The 21,634-nt window shown below is 48.8% G+C and overlaps 3 protein-coding genes across 5 annotated transcripts; 2 read left to right on the forward strand and 1 right to left on the reverse strand.

Annotated features, from left to right (window-relative positions):
* Positions 1 to 4,250: 4,250 nt before the first annotated feature.
* Positions 4,251 to 9,210, forward strand: TMEM220 (transmembrane protein 220). Of its 3 annotated transcripts, XM_061365730.1 has the most exons (6): positions 4,251 to 4,388; positions 4,513 to 4,542; positions 5,447 to 5,507; positions 7,290 to 7,413; positions 8,188 to 8,247; positions 9,040 to 9,210. In XM_061365730.1, exons 1-6 carry the CDS (start codon positions 4,311 to 4,313, stop codon positions 9,170 to 9,172), a joined length of 486 nt encoding a protein of 161 aa, XP_061221714.1. In that variant the 5' UTR covers positions 4,251 to 4,310; the 3' UTR covers positions 9,173 to 9,210. The 3 variants fall into 3 exon arrangements, with proteins under 3 accessions (XP_061221714.1, XP_061221627.1, XP_061221799.1); XM_061365815.1 differs by lacking the exons at positions 4,251 to 4,388; positions 4,513 to 4,542 and adding an exon at positions 4,558 to 4,660; XM_061365643.1 differs by lacking the exon at positions 5,447 to 5,507 and having other exon boundaries at positions 4,251 to 4,542.
* A 432-nt stretch (positions 9,211 to 9,642) lies between these two features.
* ADPRM (ADP-ribose/CDP-alcohol diphosphatase, manganese dependent) lies at positions 9,643 to 12,326 on the reverse strand. The gene is made up of 3 exons (XM_061365403.1): positions 11,771 to 12,326; positions 11,093 to 11,209; positions 9,643 to 10,844 (listed from the first exon to the last, which is right to left on the reverse strand). Exons 1-3 carry the CDS (start codon positions 12,324 to 12,326, stop codon positions 10,558 to 10,560), a joined length of 960 nt encoding a protein of 319 aa, XP_061221387.1. The 3' UTR covers positions 9,643 to 10,557.
* On the forward strand, positions 12,280 to 21,421 carry LOC133218746 (protein SCO1 homolog, mitochondrial). The gene is made up of 6 exons (XM_061365527.1): positions 12,280 to 12,540; positions 12,668 to 12,758; positions 13,885 to 14,082; positions 14,905 to 14,997; positions 15,111 to 15,226; positions 20,471 to 21,421. Exons 1-6 carry the CDS (start codon positions 12,280 to 12,282, stop codon positions 20,597 to 20,599), a joined length of 888 nt encoding a protein of 295 aa, XP_061221511.1. The 3' UTR covers positions 20,600 to 21,421.
* Positions 21,422 to 21,634: the final 213 nt, after the last annotated feature.

A 21,634-nucleotide genomic window follows, 5' to 3' on the forward strand; every position in this document is an offset into this window, starting at 1 on the left:
CTCCTAGCTGTTTTCCAAAGTGCTCCAAAGCCACCTGGCTCTTCCCAGCAAACTGGCCTTAAATGCTGGGTTTAATTCCTGGGGAGGGGAGTGCAGCCCAGGTCCTGACACAAAGCATATTCCCTCCCCCCCACTCCCTACATTCCACAGATTCCCTTTCTTTTCTGCCTTATACAAGAGTGCGGGTCCAAAGCTGGCATCTTGTGGCTGTGGCACAGAAGCCCAGTGTCTGCTGGCAAACAGTGGCAGCAGCTGGCTTCCCCCTCTGCTTTGTGCCACCTGCATGTGGTTTGCTTACAATTAGGTAAAATCATACTGTTAAGCCTTACCCTCCCCCCCAAAAAAACCACCCAGAGCTTGGTAGCAGCAATGCCTGTCCTGACAAAGGTTTGTGAAACCAGTTCTGAAATACCTTCAGTGCTGGAGATTGCGCCATCCCCAGCAATCTGGCACACTTCTAGCCTAATGTTACCTGAAAGCCTAACTTAGGTTTGTCTGAGCTGAAATCTTTCATGGCCTATTTGCTATGGCTATGGCCTTCTTTGAAACAACTTCTTATACACTTGATAACTGTAATGCTTCCCCTCCTCACTCTGGCTTCCTCCTCTACTCAATTGTTGTCAATTCTTTCAGCCCTTCTTTGTTACTGTGCTTCCCAGCATCCTCACTAACCTTTGACTTTGTTTTCCGTTCAGCTGCATTTTGATGTGCACATTGCTAGCTAGGCACATTACTCCAGCTTGTCTTGGAGGCTACTCCTGGCTCATACACTCCAGGGTGGTGTTTTCCTCTTCCATTTCTGGTGTTCAGTTTTCTCTCTATTATACCTTGGAGTCCTTTTGAAAAGTTGCAGCCACCCGGTTCCCTTACGTGTGTCACTTCATAAAGGTAATGCTTGAAGTTGTACCTGTTGAATTTTACCCTACAAGTTTCAGGTCATTTCTGACATTTGTTAGCTAATGCTGCATTCTGTTGTCTTTGCTGTCCTTCACAGCCTGCAGTAACATGCAGGTTTAATGAGGCACTCAGAGATGCTAATTATCCAGGCTGGTAACTGAAGGAATTAAAAAGATCTGGCATCAGAATAGACCCCTGCAAAAATCCCTTCCATATGTCCTTCCATTTGATAACCACTGATAATTAGAACCTGAAGTACCATTACTTCAGTTTTGCACTTCCCATTCTTATCTTCTCAAGAAGGGGTCAGGACATCCAATGTTAAAACCCTACCTCAAGCCACTGTACATGACATCTGCCACTTCTCACTTGATGCCTAAGAATTTGTGCCATGCCAGGACACCAGACTGGTTTGTTCCTGATGGGTTCACGGTGTGTGTTGTCCATCCCCTTGTTCTACTCTAGGTGCATACAAATGCCTTGTTTAATGAGTCTTTCTAGAATGTTTCTGGGAATTGAGATGGACTTCAAATTAGGATTAAAGAAGTATCTGACAAAGCATAAACAAGATAATTTGGGTGAGGTCTATAAAACCAATAAGGTAGGAGGAAGGTTGCTACTATAGGATTATAATAAAGAGAAGAAGGAGGTCGATCTACTGAATGCTTTAGACTCCAATCCCCTGAAGTTAGTATATGAGTGAATGTGTGGCTACTCCCCTTCTCAGTGAAGGGGGCTCCTTCCTGCCCTGCTCACAGCATCTAGCCCATAAGTTAAGGCAACTAAACCCAAAGCCCTTTTGACAATATTAACTGTGCATACATATGCACATGCATATCAACATGCACTTATCTCCAGCTGCTTCTCTGTGAACTGTAGTTCAGGGTCCTGGAGCCAAGAACACCCCAAAGCCTCTGAGCCCTTCACCTGTCCAACTGCAGCCTCTTATCCAGTTTGGATCCCATCAAAACACATCTATGGCCATTTGTGGCAGCATCACTGCTGTCCACAGGGATGGAGAGGGCCACTGGGATGGGTGACTATGTCAATGCCTCAGTAACATCTCTGGTACAGGCTCTTGGGAAACAGCCTGCCTCTTCTGATATCACAGCTTGGCTGCTGGATCCATAGAATGGGATGGGCTGGTCGAGACCTTAAAGCTCATCCAGTTCCAACCCCTTCCATGGGCAGGGACACCTCTCACTAGAGCAGGTTGCTCCAAGCCCCTGTGTTCAACCTGGCCTTGAACACTGCCAGGGATGGGGCAGCCACAGCTTCTCTGGGCACCCTGTGCCAGCGCCTCAGCACCCTCAAAGGGAAGAGCTTCTTCCTTATATCTAACCTAAATCTCCCCTGTTTCAGTATGAACCCATCGCTCCTTGTCCTGTTGCTACCATCCCTGATGAAGAGTCCCTCTCCAGCAGCACTCTCCCTCTGCAGCACTCTCATGGGAAACCTCTGTACTTTACAGCTGCGCTTCTGAGCTGAAGCCAAGCTCAGGCTTCAATGGGCTAAGCAGCAGCTCTAGAGAGGCGTAAGGAGGGAAAGTGTTCTATTCAATAGTGAGGAATTGATTTTACAGCAGCTCAGGTTCTACTCAGGGGTCCTGAATGTTCTCGGCCTCCCTCTTATGGGCGAAAGCAGCATTGCTGGAGGCTCTCTTCAGTCTCCCGAGTCCACAGAAGAGGCTGGTTATAGGAACTGCACATGGAAACTAGTAAAGCTTTGAAGTGAATAACCTCGACCTTTTCTTTGCACACCTAACACTAAAAATCCTTTATATTTCTAAAAGACACTACAGCCCGATTGCTTTTGAATTTGAGCATCAAAGAACAAGACAGACCCAGACACCACGGTTGGTAAATCAACCTTGTCCTTCCTGCCCTGTCCTCACAGGACACAGGCAGGCCTTTTGCCCTTTCTCGCTCTTGCGTCACTGAGCCCTGGTCGCTCGCAGGGTTGCCAAACCCTCCACATCCCAGGATGATGATGCCCAGGAGAAGCTGCTATCTGCCTGCTCAGCAGCCTCTTCCCCTCAGTATGAGACCTGTGCCTCCGCAGGAGGGCTCAGGATATGTCTCCACCAGTTTCTCCCAGCTGGCTCCCCTTCACCCGTGACATGGCCAACAACAGCCCAGCCCAGCCCAGAAACAAGGTGGGCTGTGATTCTATGACTATAGAAACAGCAGTAATAGGCACTCCCTGCCCTGCAATGACACTGCCACAGTCTGATGTGCAGCTATACTGCTGACCATGGCTCTTCCCAACCTCTACATGGACCTCTCTGAGCTCAGACATGCCCCAGCACCCACTAGCTCACTGTGGTGACTGATGGTGCAGCTCCACAGTCATCTCAACCTCAGCCAGGCTACACCAGGGAGGACACCACAGCCAACGGTGCACGGGCAATGCCTGTCCCACTGCCCTGGTGTGGGGCAGGCAGGGCAGACCCAGGGACTGCAGCCAGATCCAATCGAGAGCCCAGATCACCAGCCAGATTCCTGGAGACAAGGCAAAGCCTGGGGTCAAGCTAGGAAATCAACCTACGTGTTGAATCAGGATCAGGCCTGGTGAGGGTGAGCATCATCAGCCATAGCTTAAAGGTGGCTGGTGAGATCTATGGTGATGTGGCAACTCTGAGGTCAAGCTGGGATGTCAGCCCATGGGTCAAGGACTGGATCAACAGGCTCCATGGGCTGTGCTGAGTGCTCCTGTCACAGCTCAGGTGGGGCTTTAGGGCCCCTCTTAAGGGGTTTAACTTTTGCATAACCACTGGCCAGTTTTACTGTAAAAGTTTGTTGGTGTGCATTCACTGGGGCAAAAATCTAATTCTCTTTCAAGCACATGAATTATGCCAGAACCATGGCAGTGTTGCTCTGAAGGCACAGCTGGAGCTCTCCAGTCTAACAGCCCAACTGAAGCAAGATTGCCACCACATCAGATCAGGTGAGCCATGGCTTTGTCTAGAGAGCTTCCCTGGAAATCTCCAAGGATGGGGCTCACACAGCCCGGCTGGGTCAGCTACTGCATGCTGCACCACCCTCCCGTTGGGTTGCCTATGAAAACCTTCCAAGCCACCATCTGTGGCCAGCGCCCCTTGATACATCATCTGTTGCCGGCGAGGCAAACACGCCTCTGTGCTCTCGGCAGCCACTCCAGGGGCAGTTCCACGTTACTGCTGCGCTTTGCTCACTGCTGCTCAAAGTCCCCTGCGCTCCGGACCCGCCGGGGCCGTCGCTGCCAGGACCCGCTCCAGGTCTTCCGCATCCTTCCTCACAGGGGACGATGGACAGGGCGGAATTGCCTTCTGAGAGACCGGGAACTGCGAACGAGCCGCTCTGACCCGCATCGGCTGCGGCCACCCCGAACCCGCCACCGGCTCCGCCCCGTCGCTGCGGCCCTCCCCGGCGGCCATGGCCATGGCGGGGCGGTTGTGGCGGGGCTGCAACCTCCTCATGGCCGCTTTCTTCGGGCTGGCGGCCGCAGTGCAGGTGAGAGCGGGACCGCCCGGAGGGGGGCGGCAGGAAGCTCCGCACCGCTCCCACCGCTCCCCTCCGCACCGCTCCCCGCGGAGCGCGGCCCCGGCCGGGTCTCAGTGCGCACCTTCCGCTGCAGGTGAACGACCCCGACGCCGGGCTGTGGACTGTGAGTACGGGACCGCCCTTCCCCTGCTCCCTGCTTTTACATGGAGAGCAAGCAGGCGCCGGGAACCCGGTCCCTGCTGCAGCAACGGCTGGAGTCATGGAGTCATGGAATGGTTTGGGTTCAAGGGACCTTAAAGCTCATCCAGGTCCAACCCCTGCCACAGGCAGGGACCCCTTCCACTGGAGCAGCTTGCTCCAAGCCCCTGTGTCCAACCTGGCCTTGAGCACTGCCAGGGATGGGGCAGCCACAGCTTCTCTGGGCACCCTGTGCCAGCGCCTCAGCACCCTCACAGGGAAGAGCTTCTGCCTAAGAGCTCAGCTCAGTCTCCCCTCTGGCAGGTTCAAGCCATTCCCCTTGGCCCGTCCCTGTCAGCTTGACAGGGCTGCCTCGGTCTCAAGGGGCAATCAGAGAAACCCTCCAGTTCCCAGTCTACTTTGCCAGCCCGTCCTCGGGCACGGGAGCAGCCTGGCGGCCCTGGCACCGTGTGCCTGGCTTGGAGCTGAGCGGCACAGGCGCAGTGTGACGAGAGCTGCTGGGTGGCAGGGTCTGTCCCTTGTGCTGGGGACATCCCTTGTGTGGGGGAGCCCAGCCAGGCTCCTGCTCCCAACGGAGCTGCCCAGTGTAGGTGGAGGGTTGGGGTCTGGAAAGCCCCTGTGGGGCTTTCCCTGGAATCAAGATGCAGTGAATGGGGTGGTTGGTAACCCAGGGGCTGAGGAGCTGGGGCTGACACTCAGCTGATGGTCCAGGATGGTGGGTGGCAGTGGTGATGGGCAGTGGCAGTGCCAGGGCATGCCAGGGGTGGGAAAGTGGCAGCTGTTCCCCACATCTGGCAGCTGCTGTGGCTGGGCACTGCTGTGTGTCTCACTAAGCTCTGCTACAGAGTAGATTTGTATTTCATTAATAGGTTGTCTACTTAGTGCCAGCTGCCCTGACGCTCCTTGTCAGCATAAACCCTTCAGTAACAGGTATGACATCAGTGTGCAGAACAGTCTGCTCAAAACCGAATTTTATCTATTAAATTATAGATTAAAATCAGTTAAGAAACATGTCCTAATATATCTTGAGGGCAAAAATCTGTGGAACCTGCTTCTACAAAAGCTGGTCATCAGTTGGATGAATTGCAGGTGAGTGGAGGAGCCCTGGATAAAGGGCAGCTGCTGGAGTGATCTTACCTTTGCACCCTGGTTCCAGTGCTCAAAGCCTGAGTAGAACACAAGCCGAGCTCTGGTGTTGACGTTAGCTCATTAATACACTTTGTTTCCCTGATGTAAATTGTGGTTTTGCTTATCTACCTCATAGAAGAGCAGTTGACCTCTGCACGGAAAGAACTAAAGGTCTTGTTCACTATCAAGCACTGCAGCTGCCCCTCAAAGCGCACAGACAGTGATGGGACCTGTTACATGCTTCAGTGCTGTGGCTGAGTTTCCAAGGGCATGCACCAAGTGCTCTAATGCCACATCACATGTTGAGAGAATATCAGATTTGGTCCAGGCCTCTGGAAAATAGTTAATTTTTTTGTATTTTCATCCAGTAGAAATAACTTTAAACCTGACATTTTGTATGCATGAAGTGACTGGATCTTTTCTGGATGGATCCTTACTCTGACTAAACTACATGTATGCCAGAAAATCTTCAGGAGTGTATGCTGTTGTCACAGATGACACCATTGCAGCCTCTCAGCATTCTGGCTACATTAAGCATATGAAGCGTTCATCAAGCCAAAACCCATGAGGGTTGTTTGCCAGTGGTTTATCAGTGCTGCAGGGGAGGTTTATTGTGTAATAGGTTTAACTTCAACATAATGGTATTTGGTCAAGAGAATTTGCATGTTAAACTCAAAAGTAGTTTTTTTTTTGTGCCAAGATCTGTGGAAAATAAAGATTAAAATAGCACAACTATTGTATGACTGCACATTTATGTACATTCACCAGGGGACATTTTGCCATTCCACTCTGTGGAAGACCCAAATTCTGCCTCTGCTGAGCTGCAGTAACTTCAGCCAGATGGGAAATCAATTACAATGCTGGGTCATGCTGAGCTCTTCAATCTTGGCAGCTCATCTTTAATGCTTGCCTGGAGGGGTCAAGCACCAAGGTTTTGCCCATCTCCCCCCACTAGCGTCTGGGAATAGACATGGAAAACCACAGCAGTCTTTGGGCCCATCCAGATACTTCACATCATCTTTAATTCTCTTTTTAAACATCAGCTCCCCAGGCAGAGGTGTCAGCAGTGATGCTCATCATCAGAGGCAAACCTCAGGCAGAGGCTTATTAAGAAGTGTGAAGGAAGAGGCTCCTTGCAGGGGGGTGGTTGCTCTGTGCCCCTGAGGCTGGCAGAGAGCTAGGGCTGCTCCCCTGGCCTCTGGGTCATGCTGAGCATCTGGTTCTGGCTGGAGCTCCAGAAAGGCTGTTCCTCCTGCTTAAGAGAACTCTCCTTTGTGCTCCACTCTGTGATTTTTTTCCCATGTATGTCAAATGCTGGAGCCTCTTGTGTTTACTGGAGAGAATAGGAAACTCTTCATTGAGGTGCTGCCAAGGAAGCAAGCTCCAAGCCCACTAGTGTTTGTTTTCATCAGCACTTTTAAACAGATTTCCCTGGTCATAGAGATACTGGTATTAATTCAGTCTTCCTGCTTAAGGTGCATGTGTGTTTGCTGAAGGCATCTATTTTAGTGACTCAGTTGCTTTTTGATGTATAGGTTTCCTTCAAGTGACACTGCAGTTGCTGCCAGTCTGTTTTTTCCCCAGGTAATCGTGTCTGGAGGAGCCTCTGTGACCTTCATTCTGCTGGATGTATCATTGGGACCATTGCTCTGGCTTGCTCTTTGTTTGCTTATGCTCAAGGAAACATTTTACATGAGGAAGAAGGCCGGTAAGTGGTGAATAAATCCCCCCTGCATGAACTCAGCACTCCAGGCCATCTCCTTCGGTGGTCACCTTCTAAACTTTATCTGCTGGGCTGCTGCAGTGAGTTCTCTTGGTCCAGGGGAATCAAACCAAGCAGAAGTGACTATAGTGCTCCAGACAGGGGTTTCTTGGACAAAGGGAGGGTGAGCAGTCCTGACTGCTTGCCTGGTTGTGGCACACAGATTTTAGTGGGGGAACTTCTGGCTTTCAAAGAGGAGGGCACTGGCACAGTGAAACAGCTTTGGGTGCTCTTGCTGGAGCTGCAGGAATGGGAATTGGTGTTTTCAACACATGCTTGTTTATGTAGCACAGGCTGCTGAGTGCTCTGACTGGCAGGGATGAGGGAGGGAGGACTTCTCACCTGGACATTCAGTTGTGGCCTCACGTAGGTGCTTGCACAGTGTTGATGTGAAGCACTGTGGCTGTTTATGGTCTGGAATGCTGGGATGCTGCTTTGCTCTGTGTTAAGGAGAGAAATGTGCTGGGGAATAGAAGTTTAGCAACAGAACATAAAGTGAAAGCAGATGTATAGCTGGGTCACGTGTGTTTGTAGCTTTGTGGTGGGAAGCAAAGTTACTCTGTGTAAGTACCTTTACAGTTACAATCCTAGTAAAATACACTGAACTTCTCACAGGAGCAACAGTGCTGGTTTGGAGGCAAAACTTGTATTTATTTACATATTTTTTAATAAACACCTGCTTGTATTATTTTGTGACCTGTTTTTTGTTTGGCTTTTTAGAGAGTTGTTTGGTCTGGTGATAATCGCAGTATGGATGAGGCTTTGTCGCAGTTCAGCCAAGTAAGTTTTATTTCCTTTTTTTCTTTGAAATCCATTCACATGTTCATATCTCATGCTTAGAGCTTCTCAGTTCATTTTGGCTGCTTGGTTTTCTGCTTCCTGTCACTGCCTGAACTCTCTCAGATACCTAAGCAGTACTAGCTGGTGCTACAGCCTGGAGGATCTTGTACAGGTACAAGTCTGTAGTGGGGAGTAAAGGAATATGAAAGTTTTTCTGCTCCCCACCCATAATGGCAGGGGACAGCCTCCCTTTGCACAAGGACACTCCCTGGGCTTCAGTGGAACAGCCTAGGGAGTGTTGGCCACAACTGCTAATGAACTGCAAAGCCATTTTTGCCATTGCTCCCACGTTACGGAGCTTCCCAGTGAGGGTCTCTGTGCTGCTGTCCCCTCCATACACCAGAGGTGTACAGGGCTCTGGGTGGGTGCAGTGGTTCCACATTTTCCCCCTCCAGCCTCTTCAGAGCATTGTGCTACAGCTGTTTTGCTAAATTCCTGTTAGCTGGGAGCAGGAGAATTCCCAATCTGCCAAACAGTACCTTTGTGCTGGCAAACACACACATGCCTCTGGGCAACTAGGGTGCTTTTATCTATTTATTTACCTGGTTTATGAGGTGGCAGAAACTTCTGCTGCAACATGGTGCCTCTGTGCAAAAGTACTGTGCTAATGCACCAACAGGAGCTACATCAGAGTGGCCAAAGGCTCTTTGCTGTCTTTCCAACAGCAGCCAGGTGTGACTGTTTCATAGCAGATTGATTTGAAACAGCTCTGTTGTGTTTGCTTCTTTCTAGGAACCCACTGGCTGGAGTTCACTTGACTGCTGCAGTGGCAGTCACACTCTTCCCCTTTGTGTCGTGGCTGTACATTTATGTGAACAAGGAGATGCGAGAATCTTGGCCAACACACTGTAAAACAGTGATTTAGTGGGTGGGAGATAGTATAGAATAAATATTTTGACCTTATTTGCCTTTGCTTTTTGGTTCTTAATGAAGGGTTCGTATCAGTTGGAGACGACCTAAGAACGTCTGGCTGTTTCCAGCACCGCAGGTTGAGATTTGTTATAGAAACTGAGGAACACAGTCAAATCTGAGTGGAGGATTTTCCTGTGGGAAGTGGTGTTCACCTGGCTTCCTCCTACATTTTCAAAGCACTGTTGAATTCATATGTGTTCAGATGTTATAACCAAGATACTCTGGCATCCCCAGATCACTTTCTGATCAGCAGGGAAACCTGCTGCTCTGTATTGTAAGAGGAAAGTAAAGCACACACTTTGTTTCAATAAATGACTGCTTACAGCCATAAATCTTCCAGATACCTGCCTGGATAGTCCACTGAGACTAACAATGTTTGAGCAGTCTGTTCCTGCCCTAAATATGTAGAACTATCTGAAGAAGTATTTTTACTGTTATCTTTCACTGAAAATTCTTAGTTTTACAGAGTAATAAATACTAATTTTCTAAAGAAAATGCAATGAAAGCTTCTGTGTTATTTTCTGTGGGATGTGCACTCTTGACTGTCCCCAGCAGATGTGGTCACTATCACAGCTCTGCTTCTCATAACACTTTGTTCCTGGAAGGCAGCCCAGCAGCAGCCACCATGTTCCACTGCTACTGATCCTGGACAAGGACACTCAGGTGAATATTCTGGGCTGGGAGAGAGCCACAGAGGTCCAGATGCAGTGCAGCAACATCCTTCCATGTCAGGGCTTCTTCACCCAGTGCTGCTGCCTAGATCCTAGCAGGTGTATCTGCAGCATTAAAGGATGTAGCATAATTCGTCTGTTTTCCTTGGGCTTAGCTGATTTTGACTGTTTTAGTCTTTCAAAGCAACGTTAAGAAGGCTGCATTAGGCTACAAGGCAGAGTAATTCTGACAGACATGAGACATTACTGATCATGATGTTCAGAAAAACACCTAAGATGGAAATGGCTGGGCAGGTACAATTCTGCATGCTTTAATTCTGACACAAAAAAAGTGGCTTTGTTTTTTTGGACAATATTCATAACGTGGGGTTCATTTTTTTCACAGTACATACCAATCCAGTCAGGAACAGGTGTGTCAGGTCAACATTTTGCATTCAAGTATATTTCACATATGGCTACTGGCCTTCTCTATTCTCCATGAAGAAATTAGGTCTGTTTTCTTACAGAAACATAATTTCTAAAATTGAGCATCCAGGAGAAAAATGTTTGAATTAAAGGTATAAGGATCAGCCATGCACATCTTTCTACAAGCATATAATAAGCTGAATCCTCTATTTTTAGTTCAAGTACTTCCTGAAGAACAGCAATTTGTATTTGCTTACCTTTTTCAGAAATGCATAACTCTGTCTGAAACTCTGCCCCTTCCCTTTAGTATCATTTTATCTTTATAGACATAAATAGTCCCAAAGGCATTGCTTTCTGGTGGAGTTTCAATAATCCCCTCCAAAGTCAGATGGTGAACTCCATGTGAGTCTAAACAATAGCCACCGTCGTGCAGGTGCCCTGCAAGAAAGCAGACCACGCACTGATGGGCGTGTATGACCGAAAGGGCATCTTTGTAATTCCAGGCAAAGCAAACCCAGTCTGAGGCATCTGGATGAATGGGCAGGTGACCTGCAGTTGAGAAGGAAAAACACAGGACAGTTACTTTAAGTGTAACCTAACTCTGCCTTTATTGCTGGCAAGTTCAGGTATCTGCATATAGAAAGCTCACACAAGTGTGAGATATGGGTCCTATTCTCCTTCACAGGTTACCTGTGAACCTCAGTAGAGCTATAAAGCTGCTACATGTTTTCTTCAGCTAACATCCACTGGCTAGGTCTTTTTGCATATATCCCCATATACCTCCTATAACCACCTACCCGTGACTATGACTTTTTCTTGGTTTTCATCGGAGAACTTGAGGACTTCATTGAACCAGTCCAACTGGGCTTGGCTAAATCCTCCGTTAAACTCTACAAACTGAGGTTCTTTAAGTCCTGCAATGAAGAAGAACGTCAGGCATAGGTGCGTGCACTTTTGTGGCTCCTGAATTTGCTTGCCTTATGTAAGTCTGCTTATGATAGATAGTTTACTCTTCAAACTGTTTTGTTGGATCTGAACTCCAGCCTCCTTGGACAAGCAAGAGAAAATCATTTGCTAGTGTTTTGGGAGGGTTTGGTCATGCTGCACACACAGGATTTCCACTACTGGGTCCCCCAAGGCATGGGCTAGGGTGGGCATCACTTTACACTCTGTAATAGCAGTTGCATAGGCTGTTGTTCTGATACTGCAAGGCACACAGCACATTAAACCCATTCCCAAAGCACCATGGCAGGTACAAGGGAGCATCTCTTGCGTCCACCTAGAGACCCACTGACTCTCTCGGCTGACAGCAAAGAGGCGAGCAGAACCAGGACACGTGCCTCAGCTTTCTGGCAACCAGAAGCCAGCTCAGGGACCTGCCTTGGGAAGCAGAGGTTCCGCCACCCATGCTTCCATGGGAGAAGTTCAGCACTTCACGCTTCCATGCTCTAAACATCAGCGGCGCAGGGGGGTACCTGTGGGGTCGTTGAGGTTGTCGTTGGAGTTCTTCTTCCGCAGCAGCCGCAGGGACTCCTGGTAGCGGGGGTTGCCGGGCTCCCTGCCCAGCGTGCTGAGGTCGTAGCCATCGAGCACGACGACACGGAACTGCGCGGCCGGGCTGAAGTGATAGGCCTGGCAGTCGCTGGCGGGGGGCCCGGCTGCGGCCCCGCAGGAGCGGCTATTGAGGCCGGTGTTCACCAGGCGGGCCCGGCTGAAGTTATACAACTCGTGGTTGCCCCACGCGTGATGCACCGGCACCGACAGCCGCCCCAGCGCTGCCAGCACCTGCTCCAGGGCACGCTCGGACTGGCCGCTGCGGGCGTTGAGGCCATCGATGCTGTCACCCAGCTGCAGCACGAAGGCGAGTGGCGGCTTCTCAGTGGCCCACGCTTCCACCGCGGCCCGCAGCAGGTTAAGGCTGTGCCGGTAGTACCGCCGCCGGCGCCCCCCGAAGTCGTACCCGTCCTCCGCGTCCGCGTACTGGATGTCTGCGACGACACCGAAGCAGAAGAGCGGCGGCACCGCCTCCATGGCGGCCGCTTCCGCCCGCCGTAACCGGAAGGGGCGGGCACGGAAGAGCGGCCATAAGATGGCGGCGGCCGGGAGGTGGTGTGGCCGTGTGGTGTTGTGCTGGCGGTTGACGGGCGCTGCGGTGAGGAGCCGGGTGGTGCTGCCCGCCTCCTGCAGCCGCTCCGTGTCCCGCTTGCCGCCGGGCAGCGGCCCGCGGAAGGGCGCGCAATGGAGGGTGAGTACGGGAGCGGGGGAGGCGCGTCCTTCCTCAGCGGGGTGGCGGGACAGGACGGGCCGCGGGCCGGGCCGCGCCGCGCTGTCACCACGGCTTTTTCAGCCCCTGAACAGCTTCTTCTCTGCAGCTGGTGTCGTGGCGGTCGCTGGCCGCCACCTTCGTCCTGTGTGGAGGGTTCCTGGCCGGCATGAAGAAGGTGAAGCAGTGGAAGGAGGAGGGTGAGTGCGGGGTGAGGGGCCAGGCCCTGCCTGCCTCACGGGGGAGCACGGTGGGAGCAGTAGCAGCAGAGCCGCGCTCCGGGTGCAGGGAGTGTGCTCTGCGTGTGCAGAGGAGGCTGATGGGGCCCTCAGTGCCATGGGTGGCCTCGCAGTGCTGGGGAACGGTTGGACTGGATGAACTTAAAGGCCTTTTCCAGACCAGCCGTGGCATTACGCACTTTGCTAACTTGCTGAATCGTGTCATGCTTTGTGCCCGTTGTGTATGCAGAGTGCCTCAGAAAACTTAAAACAAGCAAACAAAATACTCAAAGCACTCCTTCAAGGTTCAGCATTTTGAACCTCCTAACCGTGTCTTTGCTGCTGGGATATCTATGTCTGCTCACGCTGCCCGCCCATGCACTGCAGGCACCGAGGTGAGGCTGTCTGTGCATGTGGGGTTTGTGCTGGTGTGCATCCACCTGCCCTGTGGTGACTGCTCACGTGCTTCATTCTCATGCTTTCAGTGTGGGAAACTGGAGATCTTGCGGCTTTTAGGGTATGTTCACTTTGTAAAGGATGCTGATTTTTCTGTTTCACCCTACACTGGGTACCTGACTTTTTTTTCTTTATGTAAAAATGCAATCAAATGGCAATATGGCATGTAGTGATAGAACAAGGGGGAATGTCTTTAAGCTGGCCATTTAAAATGGCCAGAGGGGAGACTGAGCTGAGCTCTCAGGCAGAAGCTCTTCCCTGTGAGGGTGCTGAGGCGCTGGCACAGGGTGCCCAGAGAAGCTGTGGCTGCCCCATCCCTGGCAGTGTTCAAGGGAAGCTTGGAGCACCCTGCTCTAGTGGCAGGAGTCCCTGCCCATGGCAGGGGTTGGAACTGGATGAGCTGTAAGGTCTCCTCCAGCCCAAACCATTCCATGGTTCTGTGGTTATGTTTCAAAGGAGTTTGGAGATATATTTGCCCAAAATGGAGTGCTTTTTGAAAGTCTTGTCCACATTGGCCATGATGGGCTTTGGTAGAGCATGTTTCAGTGCCCTAGGCTGTGAGGTTGCCAGACTCTCCAGCTTCCGAGTCTTGCCTGTGAAGCAGTGTGGATTGTGGCATGCATGTGTCTGATCCCCTCTTGTTTTTTTGTAGCTTTGGAGAAGGAAAGAAACAGAGGCATTGGGAAACCACTGCTTGGAGGGCCCTTCTCTCTCGTCAGTCATGAGGGACAGCCCAAGACCAACGAGGACTACATTGGGCAGTGGGTGCTGATCTACTTTGGCTTCACCCACTGCCCTGACATCTGTCCAGATGAACTGCAGAAAATGATTGAAGTGGTAGATAACATTGGTATGGGAATTTGGTTGGCATTGTGGTCCTCTTCACCGGAGGTCTGGGTTTATTATGGTAAAATATTGCAAATAGTAATAACTGATAATTGCTTAAAAAATGCCCTTGACTATTCAATAGCTGAATTAGTTGCTAAGTGATACATAGATGAATCTGCCTGTGATTAGCATCATGCTATTTAGAGCATGATGGCACTGATCTTGCAGCGGGGTACTTCTTGGTAATAAAACATGATGGTGGCAGATTCAAGGGCCTCTGCATTGTATATATACACCCAGTTGTAGGGTGTATTAGAGGGATTTTTTTCTGCTCTATTTTATTCGTTCTGAGAGCAGATTTCCTGGAGTCTCTTCTGAGAATGACTTTGCTGTGGAATGGAGGTTGGGGAAGGATGGGGGATAGAGGTGGTTTTCTCAGCCTGCAGGGCCTGAGGAGTTATGGAGCAGGGATAATAGCAACCAGGCAAGTCGGAGGGCGCACTGAAGCGAGGAAAGTACAATGAAAGGTATGACTAGAACATCAAAGGCCCCCTTAGTAGTGATTATTGTGCTTTGATACGTGTATCATGCCATGACATTTTCTGCATCAGAGCCAGTTTGTTTTCTCCCCTGAGCAGGGCAGGGGATCCAGCTGAGAGCCTGCACCCAGTATGAGCACAAAGCATTGGATTCCATTCACAAATCGCTTACATTGAACTGCAGAAAATGGCCCTTTTTTGTCACTTAGGGTGGGCTCTGATGTAGCTTGGCTATGAGCTTGTTTGCAGGGAGATGAGAAATGTTTTGGGTTTTTTTTCTAAGAGAAATATTGTTACTGTCACAGATAGAATTCCATCTTTGCCTAATCTAACCCCACTCTTCATCACCATTGATCCTGAGAGGGACAGTGAAGAAGCCATCGCCAGATACATTAAAGGTATTACTGTTTTTGTCCTCCATGTCTTGCAGCATGTAATATAGAGCACTGAAAAGGAGGCTCTTGTTGGGATTCTTCTCACTAAAATGTCTAAATGCCTTCTTTCTATCTAGAATTTTCTCCAAAGCTGATTGGATTGACTGGTACCAGGGCACAGATTGACCAAGTGGCCAAAGCTTACCGTGTGTATTACAGCGAAGGTCCCAAAGATGAAGATAATGATTACATAGTAAGTAACTGTAGAGCCTTTGCCTAATGAGTTTGAATAAGAGCAACATACAGATTTTAAAATCAGAAGGCAGCTGTTGCAATCTACACTGAAGTCCCACATGACAGAGCCCTGTTGCAGTGATATGTTAAGCTGTTGGTTTAGAGGTTTCAGTCAAAATCCAAGTGCCCTCTTACCTCAGGCTCAGAACCTCACTGAAACACGTTCTAAAATGTATGGTCCTAGGTCTGCATATGGAATAGTAGATGAAATATCAAGCCTGCCATGTAGTGTTTTAGTCTGGCCATTTTCCTATGTGCTCCAACATGAAAATGGAACTAAGAAATTAAGGCAATAGGAAGAGGGAAAAATGAGAGGGAAAAGTGAGGAACAACTCACACCCTGCCAAACAGACACGAGGGAGTGGGGTCTTCCTGGTAAGAGGTTTCAATGATGTAAAATCTGCCTGCAGATACTGTAAGGATCTTCTTCCTGGGTCAAATGACCTCAAAGGGAGAGCATATTAATGGGAGTAAAATATGTAGAGTAATAGTGTGAAGGGGAAAGTGAGCTTTAAGTGAGGCTAAACTAGTTAGTCAAAATCTGGGTGTGAATAGAACTGGCTGTAGGGCTCAGAGCTGCTGCCGAGGCCTTCCTGACTTGCCACATCCTGAGCAGACTGGAATAGTAAAGTAGGTACAAGTGTGTGTGCTTAAACCATGACAAAGCAATATGATAAAGGACGATGCATATTATATGACCTTTTTTATTTTCTTATTCTTCATTTCAAGAACTAAGCACATCAGATCTAAAACCAGGTTCCACCAGGTGGTGGTTCTTGTTGCATTGGACATACGAGAGGTGGAATCCCTCCCTACAGAGGAGAGTGGTAGAAGCTTACAGGAGTTCACAGGGAGACTTCTTGTTAGTCTATGGAAAACCCAATCTGGTGAGGATTATGAAATGCACAGGAATGTTGCCTAGTTCAGGAAGACTGTGAGCTAAAGCATGTTGGAAACTGGGAGGTAATAGAGGAAACATATTTTTTGGCTGGTTTTATACTCTTTAAAGCCACCACGGCTGGCCACTGAAGTAGGATGCTGTGACAGATTAGGGTGAGTCTAATCCAGTACTGTCTATTCTTAATCTGTTTTTAAAAACCACCTGACTGCCGAATCACAGAATCCCAAGGGTTGGAAGGGACCTCAAAAGGTCATCTAGTCCAACTCCCCTGCAAGAGCAGGGTAACCTAGAGTACATCACACAGGAACTTGTCCAGGGGGGCCTTGAATATCTCCAACATAGGAGACTCCACAAACCCCCCTGGGCAACCTGTTCCAGTGCTCTGTCACTCTCACAGTAAAGAAGTTTTTCCTGATGTTCACATGGAACCTCCTATGCTCCAGTTTACACCCATTGCCCCTTGTCCTAGCACTGGACATCACTGAAAAAAACCTAGCTCCATCATCCTGACACTCGCCCTTTACATATTTGTAAACACTGATGAGGTCACCCCTCAGTCTCCTCCAAGCTGAAGAGACCCAGCTCCCTCAGCCTCTCCTCATAAGGGAGATGCTCCACTCCCTTCATCATCTTTGTGGCTCTGCGCTGGACTCTTTCAGGCAATTCCCTGTCCTTGAACTGAGGGGCCCAGAACTGGACACTATTCCAGATGCGGCCTCACCAAGGCAGAGTAGAGGGGGAGGAGAACCTCTCTTGCCCTACTAACCACACTCTTTCTAATGCACCCTAGGATGCCATTGGCCTTCTTGGCCACAAAGGCACATTGCTGGCTCATGTTCATCCTCCTATCCACCAGGACCCCCAGGTCGCTTTCCCCTTCACTACTTTCCAGCAGGTCAACCCCCAACCTGTACTGGTACATTGGGTTGCTCTTCCCCAGATGCAAGACTCTCCACTTGGCCTTGTTGAATTTCATCAAGTTTCTCCCTGCCCAGCTCTCCAGCCTGTCCACGTTTTGCTGAACGGCAACACAGCCTTCTGGTGTGTCAGCCATTCCTCCCAGTTTAGTATCATCAGCAAACTTGCTGAGGGTACACTCAGTTCCCTCATCCAAGTTGTTGATGAAAATCTTAAACAGCACTGGTCCCAGCACCGACCCCTGAGGTACTCCACTACTCACAGACCTCCAGCTAGATTCTGCCTCATTGACCACAACTCTCTGCCTTCTTCCTTTCAACCAGTTCTTGATCCACCTCACTACCTGATCATCAAGATCAGAAAACAGATTATCTAAATGAAGAAAGGTTGTTGGAACACACAGAGAAAACCAGCAAGAGTAGCACATGATACCAGTAAAGGGGAGGTGGAATCAGACTGGTAATGTGTGCACTGGTGATGTGTTACTAAAAGGGTTGCGAAGTGGGAGATTAAGAGCTGCTTTTGCTTAGTAGCAACTCAACAGCTACAGAAGTCTGTGTGTAAGGTACTGTATTTGAATGGAGAAGAGAAGCTTGTTGGGGAAATTCAACACCAATTCCAGTCAATCTGGAAAGCATCAGTCTGAAATCAATCTAAACATACTGCTTAAAGCTGGATTTATAGAAGGGGGCTGGTGGAAGTGCAAGAATAGATTATGGGAGCAGGACTGGCAAAGGATGCCTGCTTAGGAGAGGGAAGATAATCAGTAGAATCTGACAGTGAGTGATTTGAAGTTGAGGAGAGATGATGGAAAGAGGCCAGGAAAGCTGAATGAGTGCAGCTTCTTAGGAAGCAAACCACATGTGGATTCTAGCAAGCCACACTTGGATTCTGACATGGCTGTGAAAGAAAAGTGTAGGGGTTCAGCCAAGGAAAACAACTCTGCAGGTGACAGCAGCTTCAAGGGAGGCTGGAGGGTGAAACTGAACTGGAGAACATGACCACACAGGTGATGAAGTACGAGAAGAGATTTGGGATCCAGGGAGAAGATGGCTGATCTGTGCTAGGGTTGGGAGCTTGAGGGAAGGAAGGGCAGTGAGGAGGAAAGGCCAGAGAACTGGGAGCAGGAGAGCAGCCTGGGAGCCCCAGCCATGGTGCCAAGGAGGAAGAGTATTATGGGCATGTCCTCAAGAGTTGTCAGGCTGTGGCTATTGAGATGCAGAGAGCTCTGTGTGCTCAGGGCAGGCAGGCCAGAGGACAGAGGGCTGTGAAACAAGATGGAAAGAACAAGAGCAGACCTGGGAGGGGGGAGGTTGAGGCTGCTTTTGTGTTTACCTGAGACTTACTCAGGTAATTACTACACTCATCTTTTTCATAGGGTGTTGCCTTTTCCTCATTGGCCCTGTCCTGCCAGTCAGTGGCTAACACTGCCAGTTGTGCATGAGCAAGTTCTGTTTTCTCTCCAGGCTGCTGGGAGGTGGGGAAGATGAATAGGCCCCCTACAGCCAGTTCAACTGGGCTGCTTGTTTTGACTTGAAAAGAGCCTTGAGATGAGCACTTCAGCTGTATTTTCTAAACATCTATTTGCATTTTCAAGTATTACTTGAATGCTGCTAGTTCCTATTTAATGATCTCAATTTTCTAATTCTCAATACCAGCATACCCAATGTACTTGTTTTATTCTGTGTTTTACAAGACTGCATTGAAACTCAAATGACAATTTTCATGTGCATAGAGTGGGAACAGTGCAGGCTTCAGGCACAGCTTGAAAAGCAGTGCACACAAACTGCACTCCAGCCTGATTACACAGGCCAGGGAGTAAAGATGCTCTGAGTAGGCTACCTTCTTTTTTGCCAACTTCCAGTCGAAGGATCTGAATCATGTCTCAGATTTGTTTCCTACACCTGGATTTTGTGATCTGATACTGAAAATTTGAAACTAGAGTAAAATTTATTGCAGTAATTTTGAGAAATAATTTTTTCACTGACAAATGCCGTCAAGTTTAATGCAGGTGGTACTGGAAATTTTGATTTGATTTCAAACACAGTTGTACTCTCAGTGCATAGTACATTTCAGAGGTTTTTCTCCAGTGGCAGGGAGATGATGTAGTCACTTGAGGAATCACAGATTCATAGCCTCCAGTTTCAGTATTTTGTGTCTTTCACAGAATCCCAGACTGGTTTGTGTTGGACAGGACCTTACAGCTCATCCAGTTCCAACTCCCTGCCACGGGCAGGGACAGCTTCCACCCCATCCAACCTGGCCTTGAATGCTGCCAGTGATGGGGCAGCCACAGCTTCTCTGGGCACCCTGTGCCACAGCCTCAACACCCTCACATGGAAGAACTTCTGCCTAAGAGCTCATCTTAGTCTACTCTTCTCTCATGAAGATATCAGGCAGTACATGCAGTGGCATTTAAAATCAATTTACAGTGCAGGCGGTTGGACTAGATGAGCTTTGGAGGTCCCTTCTGACCCAAACTATTCCATGATTGATGGAATTGTGACTTTGAGCATGCTTTAAGGTTATTTCAGTGCGGACAGTAGAGGGAGCCCCTGCCCAGCACGCGTGTTTCCTCTCTGCACAGGTTCCTCTGTCTGCAGCTCCTGTATCCCATGGGTGCCCCTGCTCCCATTGCTTATACTCCCAGTGAGCTTAGTTTAATGAAATACCTGTTTCTATTGGGTTTGCATCATATTAGCAGCAGGAGCTTGGAATGCCTTGTGGGCTTCATGGAGTATCATGAGAAGTAGAAGGAAACTGGGAAAAGCAAGGGGGAAAAACCTTTAGCTCACATGTTGCCCTTGCCTTGTCTGTGCTGCAGGAAGGGTGCCAACAGCTGAGGGAAGCTACTTCTTATTCCTTAAAGTATTCCTTCATATGTTCTGAGTATGCAACTAGTTTATGTTCTTGAGTAACACAGGAAGTCACCAAGTTGATACTTTAGCTTCTTTGTGAGAAGCCTTGTCAGATTGCTGAAGCAAAGGCTGAATGAGTTGCTGTTGCTGCTGACTGAGAGATGTGTAGGATGTAATATTGAATGGGTGTCTCCAAAGAAGATGGAGACTTCCTTTTTCTCAGGAGTCACATGGAGGAGAGGAGGGGTGGTGGGTACAGGTTACTCCTGGGAGATTCTCACTGGACCAAGCAGGAAGGATTTTCATCATGAAAACAATCAGCCACTGGAATAATCTCCCCAGGGAAGTGGTGGATTCCCCAGCCTTGAACACTCTTTGAGATTTGGCTGGAAAGGGTGCTGGGACATCTTGTCTAGATCATGATCTGCCAAGAAAGCTTGGACCAGATGATCCTTGAGGTTCCTTCCAGCCTAGGATTTATGATTCTGTGATCTTTTTTGCCAAGCTATGCTGTGCTCTCTTGCAGGTGGATCACACAATAATCATGTATCTCCTTGGGCCAGATGGTGACTTTGTGGACTATTACGGCCAGAATAAGAAGAGTACTGAGATTTCTGCTTCTATTGCTGCACACATGAGAAAATACAGATTGTAAAACACAAGGTCTTCAACGATTGATGTGAACATCACCTCTAGGTTTGGCTGGAATTGGGCATTGGAGTTAAAGCAGAAGCATGCAAGTGTGACATCCTGGCACCACATGCCTCCTTTCTTCCAGGTAAGAAAGGCAACCATAGCCTTTGATGCAAAATAGCATCATCAAAACTCTCAATAGAGCCTCCCTTGTGGATACGATTTGCAGCAAGATTTGGGACTTCCATGAAGCATTGCTGGGAGCAGGAAATGGACAGCACTTTTCATGTGGGAAGAATATTTACCACTGGTAAAATTAACTGGTATCTCTTGGCAAGACTTCAGCAAAGGGCAGCCACTGGAGGAGGACGGTTACTTGAAGAAAAGCCACATGTGCCAGAGAACCCTCTTTTCTGCACTGTTTTGCCTTCTGGGGGAGGCACAGTATTATAAGCAGAAGAGCCTTAAGACTACTTAAGGTTAAGAAGGTGAAGAGCACTGAAAGCATCATAAGTTTCCATGCATGGGACCAGTCCTGTAGTGTGCCTGGTTGAATGCTGAATGAAATGGGTCTTTTTCATTTGAATGCTGAAATTAAATGTTTTTTTCTTAATTTTTCCCAGGTGAACACTGTGAACATAAGGAAATGAGGAATAGTTTGCAAATCCATTTTTTTCTTCTGGCCTAAATCATCTGATGCATAGTCAGCCTGATTGTGCTATGCTGAGTAGTGAGCGTAGTGCGGAAGGGTGAAGGGGGTCTGTGTCCATGCATAGGGCTGTCAATCAGATCAACTTGATGCAGTATGGCATTTGAAAATAAAGATTGTTTTGTATAAGCAATATATATTTATTTTTTCTTAGTTAGGTAAGACTAGAATATCATCAGGACTTTATATACTGGGGAAGCTTCATATTCTTCCTGGTTTAGCTTTTACTAGAAAGTAGTGGTTATCTCTGGTAGTGCAAACCATAAGCTGAATCTGCCTTTGTAAGGTACCTGAACCCCAGAGAATGGCCCACAGGAGCCAAACCAGACATGTTCTTGGTAGCAGAGT

The sequence above is a fragment of the Neopsephotus bourkii genome, unplaced genomic scaffold (assembly GCF_033783945.1).
Source record: "Neopsephotus bourkii isolate Nb327-2 ecotype Australia unplaced genomic scaffold, CSIRO-AGI_Nbou_v1 NB_5, whole genome shotgun sequence".
NCBI lineage: Eukaryota > Metazoa > Chordata > Aves > Psittaciformes > Psittacidae > Neopsephotus > Neopsephotus bourkii.

Coding starts and splice junctions, on each gene's coding strand:
- ADPRM (XM_061365403.1), bottom strand. CDS start 12,326: ATGGAGGCGGTGCCGCCGCTCTTCTGCTTCGGTGTCGTCGCAGACATC. Junction 11,210..11,770: donor CAACCTCAACGACCCCACAG/GTACCCCCCTGC, acceptor TCTTCATTGCAG/GACTTAAAGAACCTCAGTTT. Junction 10,845..11,092: donor AGAAAAAGTCATAGTCACGG/GTAGGTGGTTAT, acceptor TCTCAACTGCAG/GTCACCTGCCCATTCATCCA.
- TMEM220 (XM_061365643.1), top strand. CDS start 4,311: ATGGCCATGGCGGGGCGGTTGTGGCGGGGCTGCAACCTCCTCATGGCC. Junction 4,543..7,289: donor CCGACGCCGGGCTGTGGACT/GTGAGTACGGGA, acceptor TTTTTTCCCCAG/GTAATCGTGTCTGGAGGAGC. Junction 7,414..8,187: donor TTACATGAGGAAGAAGGCCG/GTAAGTGGTGAA, acceptor TTGGCTTTTTAG/AGAGTTGTTTGGTCTGGTGA.
- LOC133218746 (XM_061365527.1), top strand. CDS start 12,280: ATGTCTGCGACGACACCGAAGCAGAAGAGCGGCGGCACCGCCTCCATG. Junction 12,759..13,884: donor GAAGCAGTGGAAGGAGGAGG/GTGAGTGCGGGG, acceptor GTTTTTTTGTAG/CTTTGGAGAAGGAAAGAAAC. Junction 14,083..14,904: donor TGAAGTGGTAGATAACATTG/GTATGGGAATTT, acceptor TTACTGTCACAG/ATAGAATTCCATCTTTGCCT.